We start from the raw sequence: 14258 nt of genomic DNA, 5'->3' as shown, positions 1-14258 counted from the left end.
CGGGGACGCTAATCAGAGCCTAGCAAGGGTCCTCCCGGAGTCCCCACCTGCAAAAGCACGTTCTTTATCAGCCTGAAGAGAAGCAGAGGCCCCTCGCTGCCGGTGCTGCTCCCCCAGCTCGGCAGCCCCCACCCGCGGCGTGCCCGGCCGCTGGCTCCCCGGATCGACGCGCGGCGTCACGCGGTATTTTCAGAAGTTAGGTTTTTGGTTTGGTTTGGTTTTGTTTTTTTTTTTTTTTTTTTTTTTGAAGGCAGAATCCCCATCGTGTCGCGCGCGAGGGACCCCGGAGGCTCTGCCCCCCGTTTTCTCATGCACACCGAGGGGCAGAAGTGAAGAAGAAATAACCGGCGTGTGACGCGATGATGACACCGTTTTGGGAGGAAATCAAAAAAGATCAGTCCACTTAGCGGGAGCGGGGAGCATTAGCTTTCCTTGCTGCTTTTTTAAACCTCCCATAAATCGCTGAGTTAGATGGGGCGTTGTCTGATCGTCGTTAGCAAACACATGGAGGAAAACAGCACATGCAATGACCTAAGGGGCGAGTGCCCCCGGGGAAAGCCCTCGGGGTGGTTCGGAGAAAGCCGCTTTCGTCAGCAGGTGGTTGAGATCGGTCGCAGTCGCACGATGGAGGATGTGTCGGCTGAATCGCTCCTCTTCCGAAGGGTGGGGAGACGTCTCCTGATCCGCAGGCGTAACCCCCCGCGCCTGCGGCATCAGAAACACACGAGGCGGCGTCAGCGCCCGCAGGGAGACCCCGAATCTCCACCGGGTCGGGGATCAGCCCCAGCCCGAATCTCCACCGGGTCGGGGATCAGCCCCGGCCCGAATCTCCACCGGGTCGGGGATCAGCCCCGGCCCGAATCTCCACCGGGTCGGGATCAGCCCCGGTCTGAATCTCCACCGGGTCGGGATCAGCCCCGGCCCGAATCTCCACCGGGTCAGGGATCAGCCCCAGCCCGAATCTCCACCGGGTCAGGGATCAGCCCCGGTCTGAATCTCCACCGGGTCGGGGATCAGCCCCGGTCTGAATCTCCACCGGGTCGGGGATCAGCCCCAGCCCGAATCTCCACCGGGTCGGGGATCAGCCCCGGTCTGAATCTCCACCGGGTCGGGAATCAGCCCCGGCCCGAATCTCCACCGGGTCGGGAATCAGCCCCGGTCTGAATCTCCACCGGGTTGGGGATCAGCCCCGGTCTGAATCTCCACCGGGTCGGGGATCAGCCCCAGCCCGAATCTCCACGGGGTCGGGGATCAGCCCCGGTCTGAATCTCCACCGGGTCGGGGATCAGCCCCAGCCCGAATCTCCACGGGGTCGGGGATCAGCCCCGGTCTGAATCTCCACCAGGTCGGGGATCAGCCCCGGTCTGAATCTCCACCGGGTCGGGGATCAGCCCCGGCCCAAATCTCCACCGGGTCAGGGATCAGCCCCGGTCTGAATCTCCACCGGGTCGGGGATCAGCCCCGGTCTGAATCTCCACCGGGTCGGGGATCAGCCCCGGTCTGAATCTCCACGGGGTCGGGATCAGCCCCGGTCTGAATCTCCACGGGGTCGGGGATCAGCCCCGGCGCGGGGCCGGGCTCCGCTCCCGGGACCTCCCGAACCTTCCGGCTGGGGCTCCGCACCCCCGGGGCCATCCCGGCCAAGCTCGGAGCAGACCCAACGTGCGGCGCCCGCCACGACCGTCGACTGTCCTGCTGGCCCCGGGGCTCCCCACCTTGGAGCTGACAGCCCGGGCAACAGAGGGAACCCGAGCCGGCGGCATCGGGACCAGGGTGCTGCCGCAGGTGCCCACGAGCTGACTCTGCAAGCCGAGGCGAGGTTGGTGCTGGGCGTGCCCCCCCCCCGGAATGGCCATTTCGGCTAACAGAAAGCCCCCAGTGGTCCTGCCCATCCCAGCCCCTCCGTCACCGGCAGGCAGCCGGAGCCACCAGCACCAGCACCAGCACCACCAGCACCACCAGCACCACCAGCACCACCAGCACGGCTCAGGAGGACCCACCACAGGTCCTGGCGCCACGAACGGGAACGCGAGGGACTTGAAGAAGAACCAGCGCAGTTTAAAGGAATTTCTTTCATTCTTTCTGGGGGATAAAGGAACCCGAAAGTAGTCTCTCTTATTTTTTTCAACCGTCTCTAATGCAGCGCTTGTCAGCGCCGGTCCTTGGGGGCGTTGGGGGCACTGCTGGGCTCTCGGGGAACGGGGAGCTTCTCGTCTCCACATCAGTGGCTAAGGGGTGACCAGGGTCAAAGCCATCCTTTTCTCCAAAGCCATTAGAGTTAAAGGGACGTTAAGAAAAAGCCACACACAGCAGTATAAACAGCTCTGCATTGCTGGCTTCCTCTCTAATGGTATAATTTCACTCCTTCTTGAGTTACTAGATTGTTTCCCAGATGAGGCAGGACTTGAATTTCTAATGTAAAAACTATCAGAAAAACTCTCAAGCCGCTTTCGGGTTATCTCTACCCACCGCTAAAATGGCAGGGAGGCAGAAAGGGCAAAACGCCTTTCTTTCTCCTTTGCAAACTACCTCTAGAGGACAGCGGCGGCGGTTTTATCATGCAAAACTGCGTTTCGGATCCATCACGACCAATTCACCTGGCCTGCTACCACCACGGGCTGGGCCTGAACTGGGAAGTTCCGGACCAAAGACTTTCTCCTGGTTGGTTTTTACAACCAACCGACCTGCAGCGCGAAGGAAAAGGTCCCAGAAGGAAAAGCTCACCTACTCGGGCAGGCCCCATCCCCTCCTGGCCCGTTAGGAGTGCGTCCACATGAGGTTTTTCTGCCTCGAGAACCCTCCTTCTTCCCACTGGGAATGGTGAAAGGTGGGCATTGTGGCTACGGCGAATTTCCAGTGACCGTGGGGAGGGGGCGGGGGGCACGTGGAAACCCGATCGGGCGCCCTCCTACCAGCTTTTCAGATGGGGAAGATAAGGATCTTATTCAGGTCCGCCGGAGGCATTGTCACCTCGGGGCTCGGGCTTTCTCCCTTACCACTATCTCGTGCTCTCCAACCACCTGTTTGTCTATCCATCTGCTGTGCCTTATTATAACTTAAAGCGCAGGCTCTTTGAGGGTAGAGATTGTATTTTTAGTACATCTGGATAGTGTCCATCACAATAGGGTCCTATTTCCTGGCTGAGGCCTCTCAGGATAGAAGCAATACTAATAAAATAGGAGATAATGCTGTTCTCACTGAAGTTAATGACATTTTCCCACTGTCCGCGGCAGGAGCAGAATTGGGTCTTAACAAGAAAAAAACCTCAACGTCCTTTTGAACGGTTGCGGCGCGCTGGGCGGGCGGGGAACCTTCCTGGTGCAGAAATGGGAGAGAAAGGACTAGGGCAGGAGGTGAGCGGGGACTCGGTCCCGTGCACTGCGACGGCACGTACAGAGCCGTGCTGCTGGAGACGGGGAGGGAAAAATAAATCCATCCTTACCTGAATTACTGTACAGCCTGCGGTCGTCTAACCTGCAACACAGGGCAAAAGGCACGTTTAGAAAGTAGGTAATTTCGTTTCCTGCCAGATGAAAAAAAAAATAAAAATCTACCCTCCCCATCTCTTTATGCTCTGGTGGGTAACGCTTCCCGGGACTGCAAACAGCTTTCCAGGCACCGGGATAAACGGCAAGTCCTCTGAAATACAAGGCAGGTAGGAAAGTGCTCCTGATCTTACCAAATCCCAGAAATCCCAGCACTGCTGAGGGGGGGGGGGGACCGCAGGGGATCACCCCATCCAGGCCCCCCCCTCCAGGCAGGGTCAGCCACCGCAGGACCTCGTCCCATCAGATGTTGAGTATCTCCGAGGGGGAAACCCCACAACCCCTCTGGGCAACCTGTGCCAGGGTCTGACCAGCCTCATGGCAAAAAAGTAATTTTTATGTTCCAACAGAATTTCCCGCATTTCAGGGTGCGCCCCTCGGCTCTTGCCTTTTCACCGGGCACCACTGAGGAGACTCTGGCTCAGTTCAGTTTTTTTTCCAGCAGTCATTTAGACACATGGATTTGGTCCTGGCTCGCTCCACCCCTCCTCACGAGGCAGACCCTCCAGCGCTGTAATCAGCGCCACGGCCCTTCCCTGGGCTCTCTCCACTCTGCCCACGTGCCTCGTCCTGGGGAGCCCAGCGCGGGACCCAGCACGCCGGGGGTGCTGAGCAGGGGGAAGGATCCCACCCCCTGACTGGCAGTGCGAAACCGGTCGCCTCCGTTGCACGAGGGCACATGGCTCACGGTCAGCCCGGTGCCCACCGGGACCCCCGGGCTCTTCCCCGCCAAGCCACGCGCGGGTGGTCTCCGGCCTGTGCCGGGGCCTGGGGTCGTCCCCAGGACTTGGCTCTTCTCCCTGTTGAACTGCAGGAGGTTCCTGCCGGGCCACTTCTCCAGCCTGGTGAGGTCCCCCTGGATGGGCCGCCCGGCCCCTCGGGGCGCGACCACTCCTCCCAGTCTGGCATCATCCGCAAACCTGCCGAGGACGGACTCCGTCCTGTCCTCCAGGAACCGAGGGCGCGGGGACTACGGTTCTGGTCACTATGGGCTGGTGCATTTTCAGATTGGACATTTTTGCCTCCTTATGGAGCCGCAAACCGTGCCCTTTCTTCCAGCAGTCTGACAGGGCGGCTCACAGCTCTGTAGTCCCCTTTCCAGTTGGTTTGGGGGGGGGGGTGTTTCTGAAATCCCAACGGCCAATACGCTCAGGGAGAGTCGCGTTTCTGGGGGTGTTGTCATGGGTTCACCTCCTGGTCCCCAAGAGGCCCCCGCTGTCCTGGAGAAGAGGCAGCAGGACCACGGAAAGGGTGACTGCGGGGCAGCCCTGGCCCAGGCGTCCGACCCGGAACCACGCCTGGCGCACGTGCAGCGGTCGGACGCGCAACGCCGGGTTTGGGGAGCAGGGGAGCGCCCAGAGCGCGCCGAGGCCGGCCGAACCGCCGCGGGGTGACGTCTGATGGGACTGGGTGGACGTGACTTTGCCAGCTCCCGACTGCGCTCTTCTGTGCCTGGAAACCCGTGCAGGCATCTTCTCTGGAGATGCTGCTTAATTTGTAATCCTAACCACAAAAGACGCAGCCAACTTGGAGTCTTCCCGAATGATTTCATCCTGCTAAAGCCGCGCCACGCCGCTGCTATATCAAGCGCAGGAACGTAAGTCTCTCCAGCGGGGGAGCGAGTTCTGAGGTTGATTAATTGGGACGCAGAGAAATACGAGAGAACTTTTTGCGCAGAACCTTGCGCGGAAGCCCAAGGGTGACGCCGTCCCCAGGAAACACATCGCAGCAGAGTCCCCTCGGGGACCGGCGTCTCCCTTGCCTGCGCCAGTGCAGGAGTTGGGGGAATGCACGAGCCCCAAGTGGTTTTATTTCATGTCCGTCTTGCCCGCTCAGGGCGGGAGGAAGCAACGGGGGAGCTCTGCCGAGACGGGGACGCGCGCAGCGTCACCGTGCCAAGACCGGAGTCGGGGCAGGCAGAGCTCGGCGCGGGTGCGGGGTCCGTACGGCAGCGTCCGTGTCCCCCCCCCCCCCCGGGGGCCATGGGGCAGAGAACGGGCGCTTTCGTCACACCCGCAGCCCCCCCAAAGCCCGCGGCCTGACGCCCCGTCGCCACGCGTGCTTCGGCGTCTGGAGCCGCTCCCACAGCGCGCACGCTCCGCGTGAGGACTGCAGCTTACGGATTGATCGTCCCCTGATTTTTCTGCCAGATTTTTATCTCACTAACTTTGTGACATTAAGAAATCGCTTACTCTCTGGCAGAGATAATATTTACATTCCACACAAAGGCTGTTGGACCAAGTTCTGCTTTTGGTTACACGTCTCAGTCCCCGTTCCGCCCCCCCCCCCCGACTTCAATGCTGCTGCAATGAGTAACAGCTGAATTTGTCTTACTACGTCTCTGCTACCATACATCATATTTCAACTCTTCAAAATCCCCCTTTCCCTATTTCCCATGCAAGATACAATGCACATTTGGAAAGAAGCAGAAGGGACATCTGCTAAGCATCTAAAATATTTAACTGAAGAGGAATGTTCTAGGGCAAGGAGGGTCCTGTGATTTAGAGCCAACGCGATTCTGCTTTGAAAACTCTTGCTTTAGCTAGTATCAAACCTACTGAACTTTTTCCTACAAACTGATTATGTTTAATACTGATGGACAAGCCATCAGGAAGCAGAGCATTTCCAAACACCTGAATGCTTCGCAGAACTCGCCGGGCAGGAAAACTCAGGAAAACGAGCTCTTTTGGGGAGAAACGTGAGCCGTGCCACTTCAGCTTAGCCAGAAGGAAAACGCGTGCTCAACAAAAAAAAAAAGGATAAAAAGTTCCCGTTTGTTGATGCTGAAATTAGGTTTGGCTCAAGTGAGACAAATGCTTGGGCTGATTCAAACCTGCCCAAGTCTGTTTCTCGTGCGTCGGTCGGAAGCTCAGACAGCAGAAGTCGGGGGGCCCCTGCGCACGGTCCCGTCCCGGGGCGGGTCTGGGAGGTGCCTCGGTGCCCGCCGAGCCGCTCTCCCCGGCCCCGCCGCCCCGGCGCACGGCCACGATCCCTTCCAGCCCCGGGGGTGGCTCTGCTCGCCCGCGGCGAGGGTCCCCTCGCACCAAAGGAAGACGTGGTCTGGGGAGGAGCAGCACGTGGAGCTGCGATCCGGGGAGCCCCCCCGCCGCCCCCCCGTGCTGCGGCGTTCAGCCGGCGGCACTGCCTACACGGGAGCACCGTCAGCGCAGTAGTCCTGAACATTTGTCCAGCCGGGGGCACAGGAGGCAGGGGCTCAGCAGATGACGGTCCCACCGCTCAGGAACTTCACGGGGAACCAGCCCACGCTTTGTTTTTTTTTTCTAGTATATTCATCTGCACTGGATTTCTCACAGCACTCAGAGCGGCTCCTCCTCCTCCTCTTACACATTGCTGTGCGTGACCTTTGCTGGAAGAAAAACATTCTTGAGAGCTGACTACACACGCTGAAGGAACCCTGGCCACGACGTCATCTGAAGCCACGGCAGATGTTGGGGAGAGCGACCCGGCAGCGCGGCGATGGCCCGAGCGGGCAGGCAGCCGTGCCTGCGGGTGCCGGAACAGTGGCCGCAGGACACGGGCTGCTTCCACCCGGAGCCGCCCGCGCTCGGAGCCCTCTCCTGGGGCTCCAAACGGAGCTCCTGCCGAGGAGCAGGTCAGAAAACGCTTTGCAGCTTGATTGTCCGCAGATAATCAGCAGATCACCGTTTGTGCCCTTACCTTGGTCCTTTCCGTTCTGCATTTTTTCTGCTGCTTCTTCTTCTTCTTCCTCTGCTTCAAAAAAAAAAAAACAGAAAGAAAAAAAAAAACAAAAACAAAAACAAAACAGACGTGAGACAGGTAGGTGAGAGAAGAGATGCCTGGGGAACTTTTCTGTGGCAAGGGAACTGGCTCCTCAGGCACAGCCGACACTGGCGGGGAAGGAGGACGAGCGTTCAGGCTCCCAAGGATGGAACCATCATCCTCCTCCCTGCGGCCCGGTGCCCGTTCACTGCCCGTGGCAAAACCACCCCCACTCCATCCCGGCTGGCTGGGGGCAGCGACTACACCGTGCAGAAGAGTGGACTACCAGTGGGCTACTAGTGGGCTACTACTACCTGGCCCAGGCAGTGCTGGGACCAAGGTCCCTCGTGACTGTCACACCCTAAGAAACAAAGAACCGCGCAATGTGCGCAGCAGGAAGGCAGTCACGACTTTGAGGCTGAGCTCAAATCCGAGGAAGCAAAATGAAAATGGTTTCTGGTGAGGGTCCCTCCTGGCGCTGCAGGGTTTGCCCTCGCAAAGTGTTCGGTGCCGCCGGTGCTGACGGTGGGGCGAAACTCTCTGTGCCCCCAGGGCCAGGCCCTCTTTTACGTCTGAGAGCTGGTGGCTTGTTATATTTAACTGCAGTTGAGTCCAAGAGAGTTTATGGCCAAGCTCGTATTTATGCAGCAGAGGGTGGGAGCAGAAGGTCACATTCTTCTGCAGAGATGGTGGCTCATATCTCTCTGTGCAACATTTCAATGAGACCTGTGTAAACAGGTAACGGTTATTATGAGCAGCGATACCACTTCTGCCTGCTTCACGTGCTGCTGAGAGCAAAGAAAGGGAGAAAACCCTGCAATTAAAGGCACAATTTGAAAAACCGAAGCATTTTGAATCGATCTGACCAAAGGGGGATCTTATAAACGTTTGCTCTCTTTGTTGCTTTGACAGCAGGACCGATGAGACATCTGGGAGTCACACGGCCTCTGCCGACTCGGCAGTGGCTACCGAGGAGCCCGCAAGGCGAGCGCAGAAGGGATCACCGGCCAGCCCAAGCGCAGTTTTTAATAACAGGAGACGTGACCTGGAGCTCAGCAGCCGCTTTGGGTCCCGAACCCGCCGCCTGCTCGGCGGCTTTGCAGGGCAGGGGCTGAGCCCCCTCCGGCGGCATCACGCCCGGCACCGTGCGCTCCCCTGCAGCTCAGCTGGAGCGAAACTGGTGCCAGTGTTCCCGTGGCAGCGCCAGGAGAACAGGACTGCCAGCTCAGGGGGAGGGGGACGGCCAGAGCGTCGCTGGGAGCCCCCCCAGGACGGGGTAACCCCGAGCAGCGCTCCCTTTCCAAAAGGATCCGCTCGCTGAGCTCGTGCGCAGGTACGGAGAGGCAAACGGAGGAGTGGGTGGTGCACGGCACCAGTGTCTCACAAAATGCTGAAAACACAATGCCTGCAGCTATATCGGGCGAGCCTGGGGCTGGAGGAGGTGTCTATTCTCACAGCTTACCTCCGGGACAATATGTGTTAAATCCCACCGACTCTCATCAGCTGAGGATAACTCATGCTTTTCCTAATTTACACAAATGAAATGATTTCAGATACTTTCAAGGGAGCCTGCTTTAGTATCTGCATATCCTCAAGTAGGAGACTGTAATTAATTCCATTTTCACTCCCTTGTGAACCGTAACTGCTTTGCACAACCCCTGACAAGCCTGAAAGGGCTGTCAGTAGCGCAAACCCGGGCTGTTTGCATTTGCCAAGCTCCCGGGGATCGCAGGGGAGGGCAGGAGAGCCGCGGGCCCAGCCGACGCTTCGGCCCCCCGCCGCCCCGGCCCAGAGCCCCAGCTCCACCAAACCTCTGCAAATGAGCCCTGCTATTAAAAGCAAAAAAAAAAAAAAACCCGAATTACTGCAGACATCTGTTTTGGGCAGAGGGTTTGTTCACCAGGTTTCAGCCTAGAGGGAAGAGAGGTGCGCGTCTTGAGCACGGTGATTTATCGAAGAAACCCACGGCCCTTCACTGCAACGGCACCAGCGATGCTCTGTCATACATGAAAGACTTTATTAACTCACAGCTGCCTTTGCAGCCAAGACACGGGGCTTAGACTGGGTGAATTTACTGCTGAGCAGTAAAATATCAACCCGCTTTATAACTGCAAGTTCCCCATTAAGGGCAGCGGGAACAAAAGGCCTAACTGGTTTTAACATGGAGTTTGATAAGTTTATGGGGGGGATTATGTGATGCAACTACCGGATACAGCAAAGGGCTGGGGGAGGCGTGAAACAGAAACCGTGAGGTTCACTCTGAACACAGAATGCTTTATTTCTTCCTTAAAAGAGAAGGCAGCCCACAAACAAGCTGCTGGAATCCTAAACGACTGTATACTCCACTGCTGACAAAGCTCGAGGGTCACGGGACGAGTCCCTGGATGACAGCAGAAGCTGCTCCGGTCCCATCAGGGTGTTTACCTCCACTGGCACAGTAAAAAGGCACGAAGGGAATAATTATCTTTTTTTTTCCACATCGCTGTTTAATCCTTTGTTTGGCCTGGCGTACATTTGCTATGCCCTTGCAGAGGAGGCTCACCTGCTGCTCAAGCACCGCCGTCACTAAGCAATGCTTTGCGGAGGCTCGCTTGCAAATCTACCCCCAGCTTCCGAAGGGGCCCTGACTCCCAGAAGTGGGGCTGGGAAGCGGCATTTCTGCCCGGTGAGGGGCCCAGGACGCGCCTGCGGGGCACTCTGGACAAGCTGCTTAGTGCTGCTGCGAACGCGCGGATCGATAGGAGCCGGGCGTGCGTCTGCTTCGTGACTCACCGGCGGCGCTCCCGCCCAGGTTTGCAGAGTCTTGCCTCAACTCCCGGTGGTGACATCAACGGCAAGCCTGTTAGGAAGGTCTTTGGCGTCCTCGGCGATGTTAGCCATAAAAATTATTTTTCATTTTACCGCTGAGCGAATGAACGCATCATCTCGCATTCCGCTTTAAACACTTTTTATAAGGACCAAAGACAAATCTCCAACGTGTGGCTCCGAGCTCTCCCCCTCCTGCCGCGCGCGCGTGCCGCCGGGTTAACTCCTACCTGAGTGAAGCTCCTTCACCAGCGATGACATGGTGTTGGTGATGGAGTCGGCGGCCACCAGCAGGTCGTTGCGGAGGTTCCTCCTGGTACCTGGGAGCAGAGCGGACACACAGAACAGCGGGAATCGCGCCTGCCGCGCTGCCCAACCTCCTCGCGCCCCGCCGCTCGCCCACGCAGCCCTCCCCGCTCCCCAGCGGGGTCCCCCCGCCCCGGGATGGAGCGGGGCCCCCCCCCCCCCCAAGGGCAGCCCGGCTTCGCGAGAGGTGGTGGTTTGCTCTGGAACAGCCCAGCTCCTGCTTGGCTGCCTGATTGCCTGCTCGGCTAATTTAGCCAGCGCACGGCTCTTCTCCTCGCCGAGGGCAGGTGCTTCCCTCCCCGGGGCAGGAGCCGCCGCTCAGCCGCGCTCTCTGTGCAGGGCCGCCCTCGCTGCCGGCTTCTCTGCTGCGATCGATGTCGCCGAGGTTCGAGGGGAAGAAGAGATAACGGAATCCTCCTCTCCTGGTGCTGCACGGGAGGAAGCAATCCTCCTCCTCGGGGTGCCCCGCAGCCGGGGGCCGCGCCACCTCGCCGTCACCCGCCGTGACGCTGCCCGGTCCCGGCCCCGCTCGCCCCGTCGGCGCCGGGAACGCCCGCCACGGCTCCGCAGGAGCGACCGGCGCCGGCGAGGGGCCGCGGCGGAACCGCCGGCCTGGCTGGTGCCCGCCAAAGGGGTGAGCGAGGGCAGCAGGAGCTGCCGCGCGGCGGGGCGAGGCGCACTGACCCTCGGCGGGGCTGGGAAGGTGATGATTCTTCCTCGCCGTCTATCCCGGTTCCCCGCGCCGGTCCCCGCCGGCCGAGCCAGCCGTATCCCCGGGGCAGAGCATCCTGCTGACCGCAGCCCCATTTTGCAGCACCCCAGCTCCCCGTTGCCACCCAAACCCCCTTTCCCCCGGCAACTTTTTGCGCTGCGGGGTTTGGGGGTTTATTCGCAGGCTTTGAGGGCGGGGCGTGTGTCACGTTTTCTGCCCCGCTCTGTAGCTGCAGTTTCTCAGCTCGCGGAGCCGATGGCCCCAGCTGAGGCTTTGCTGGGAGCGGGTCCCCGCAGCGGTTCGCTGGCCCCACCTCGGCCGTCCCCGTGCCGCGGCTGCTCACCGAAAGCCGTTTTCGGCGGTCTGTCGTCCCACAGAGGCCCCGGATGCCCGCACCGGCGCAGGCTCCCCGCCGCCCCGCTTGGATGCCGGGTGTCCGACGGCGCTCCCAGAGCTCGGCGCCCGGGACCCCGTCCCTCCATCCACGCCAGCACGAAGGCAACACGCGGGGAATCGCCCGGGACATCCGATGGGACGTTTCGCAGCTGTGCCGAACGGCGGCAACGACAGCTGTGCGTCACACGTCGACTTTTGCTTGAAGCCGGGCGCCTCTCTCGTTCCGGACGTGCTGCTTTAATCTCCCAAGTGCTGGGCTGGCTTCTACCCCGTCCTCGGCTGGGCTGCTGTCAGAGCACCAGCTCCTGCCGTCTCCCCGGGGATCTCAGAGCTGCCTGCGCGCTGCCAGAGCACGCTCCCGACCTGACGGGCTTTCCGCCGGCACCTTTTTCGCCCGGGTTAAGTCGCCGGCTGACCAGCGCCGTGCCCGGGGCGGCAGCAAGGCGCGGGGTGTTCCTGCGCGTGTTCGAACAGCGTGCAACTCCCAGCACAAAAAAAAAAAAAAAACAAAAAAAACCCGCAGATTTTGGCCGACAAGAGCGGGACCTGTGCCTCAGGGGCCTCCTCTGCATCCCTTACAGGCCAGAGGTCCCTTTATCCGGGTGAGTCCTGTCACTGCAGGTGACAGGGGAGCACGGCCACCGCCCTGCCCAGCAGCGAAAGGTTTTAAAACTCCCTGTGAAACAGACGAATAATGTTCACAAGCTCATCTGGTCATCTACGTGCAGAAGCTACCCAAAGCTCTCCTGACTGGGGGCATGCAATTATTTTATTATGCGAAAGCACACAAATGTTGTCCTGTTTCCTGTGTTCTCCACTTGCCTTGAATTTGCCTGATTTTGCATGATTAATATGAAATAGCACTAATTGTGCAGATTGCCTTTCCGGAAGGATCATTCCAGGAAACTTATTATGGAGTCTGTTGACCATTTTTTTTCTTCCAAGGGTTTTTCTAGCAGTTGAATAGGCCACCGCTGTGGTTACCACGAGAGGAATGTCCACCTTTCCTTTGGCAGCAGTGGATTGTATTTGCATCTGAGAAATTCTGAGGGACTGTTTTGGTTTTGTTTTTGTTTTTTTTTTTTTTTTTCTTTCAGGACGATAGACAGCAGCATTACTTCTCTAATTAGATGGTGGCCTCAGCTTCTGAATATGTCGAGCAGAATACCATCGGGGCATTTTATTCTATTACTGCATTACCGCGTTCTCCCTCCGGCCAAGTGGAAGATCAAGAGATCACCTATGGAGGAAACTTATCTAATCTTAAGACTATACAATCAAGACCACTGGGGTTCGATTCTTTGTGGGTTTCCTTCTCTAGACCTTCCCTGCTCACAGAAGACTCGTGTCCCGGGAGGAAAGACAGGACGTTGGCGCGCCTGCCCGCTCCGAGGCCACGGCAGCACGAGGTGCAACAGCACCGAGAGCTTCGCTCCCTTTTCCTCCTCGCTCCCACCATGAGGTACTGTAAGAATTTGGTGGATATGCACAAGTTAGCAAAAATAATTTATAACGTTTTTGTTGAAAAAACCCCATAAAATAAGCGTACTGCAGGCACTGCCTATAGATTTTTCGCTTCTGGGGAGTCGTCACCACCACCGACACCAAGCTGTTTGGATGAGGCTGATGCACAAGTCCTTGGCCCAGCCCTGAAGAGTTTTATTCAACACCTGGTTCATTGCAACATACATTTGAGATGCTGTCAGGTGTTAAAAACCTAGAAAAAACCCAAGTTTTCACTTTGGGCAAAATCAACAGGTCCTGACGAAGACTATCCCCCTGTGAACCAGCCATTCAGGTAAAAGGCATGAATGAGCCCTTGATTAATTACATCAGCTTCTGCCGGAGCCAGGAGTTTGAGGAAGACAGCTCTGGTGACTGTAAACAGTGCAGAGAGAAGTTTGCTTTGTCATGGCTTTTGCCTGTATCTCCGAAGCGAAAAGCAGATGGATAGAGAGCAAATTTGGATGCCAAAACAATACTGTAAAATGAAAAAAAATCAAGTAGGACAGTTAATGTACTACTATAATCATGTGCTCATTACTCCTAGCAGCAGAAGGGAGATCATTTCATCTCTTTGTGCCTTCCTAATTAAAAAAGGAAAGGGGAAAATGATGAGGCAGATAGAGCAGATTTTCCCAGTAACTGGTAGGACTCATTGAGCCGCTGTTCCACTTTACGCAGCCTGGAAAAAAGAAAGCCAATCTGCAAAGGGGGGAAGGAGAGGCAGCTGCCAAAGAAATCAGTCGAGAGCTCTCGGCTGTACCATCCAACTCGATGTGGAGATGAAGAGGAGGCGACTGGACCACCCACAGCAACAGATGGAGTGTTGTGCCTCTGGTATTTGGCACCCTGCCTCCCTGGAAATGCCTGCTTCTGCTGTCGTTTCTGGAAGTGTTTAGAGAGATGAGGAGCTTGTTCCTACCAACGGGATGGGAAAAAGACATATCCTTCCCTCAGAGGAGCTGTAGATGCTCGGTGTTTCCAGGCTGGATGTCCTCCGTCCCCTGTCCCGTTCACCGGCTGAAGTTCTGGAGAACAACTAACAACAGCCCTTCCCTCGGCCGGGCGTGCTGGGGGCCAAGGGCTCGCAGCCCTTGCTGGAGCGCTCCAGGCACCAAACACCAATTCAAAGTTTCCACGGGTGCTCCCTGCTCCTCTGCTACCATTTCGTAGCCTCTTTCCTCACCTTCTTCTGGCGGCAGCTCGCTTCGGCAAGGGAGAAGGCGGTTCTAGGAGGATATATCCGATGA

General features: G+C 58.0%; 1 protein-coding gene across 10 annotated transcripts in view; it reads right to left on the bottom strand.

Moving 5' to 3' along the window:
* Positions 1–208: 208 nt before the first annotated feature.
* Positions 209–14258, bottom strand: part of DTNB (dystrobrevin beta) — a 212810-nt gene continuing 198760 nt past the window's right edge. For 6 of the 10 annotated variants that reach the window (XM_042803206.1, XM_042803210.1, XM_042803213.1 and 3 more), the window contains 4 exons: positions 10322–10411; positions 7224–7277; positions 3443–3474; positions 209–705 (listed from right to left, as the gene is read on the bottom strand). In XM_042803206.1, the coding sequence (XP_042659140.1) occupies positions 3470–3474; positions 7224–7277; positions 10322–10411 (149 nt within the window). In that variant the 3' untranslated portion in view covers positions 209–705; positions 3443–3469. Of the gene's footprint in view, positions 706–2057; positions 3316–3442; positions 3475–7223; positions 7278–7309; positions 8013–10321; positions 10412–14258 lie in introns of those variants that run through there. The other 4 variants (XM_042803209.1, XM_042803211.1, XM_042803208.1 and 1 more) reach the window with 3 other exon arrangements.

The sequence above is a fragment of the Tyto alba genome, unplaced genomic scaffold (genome assembly GCF_018691265.1).
Source record: "Tyto alba isolate M040663 unplaced genomic scaffold, T.alba_DEE_v4.0 Super-Scaffold_40, whole genome shotgun sequence".
NCBI lineage: Eukaryota > Metazoa > Chordata > Aves > Strigiformes > Tytonidae > Tyto > Tyto alba.
The sequence above is the reverse complement of the archived record's forward strand: the minus strand, read 5'-3'. Positions and strand labels throughout refer to the sequence as shown.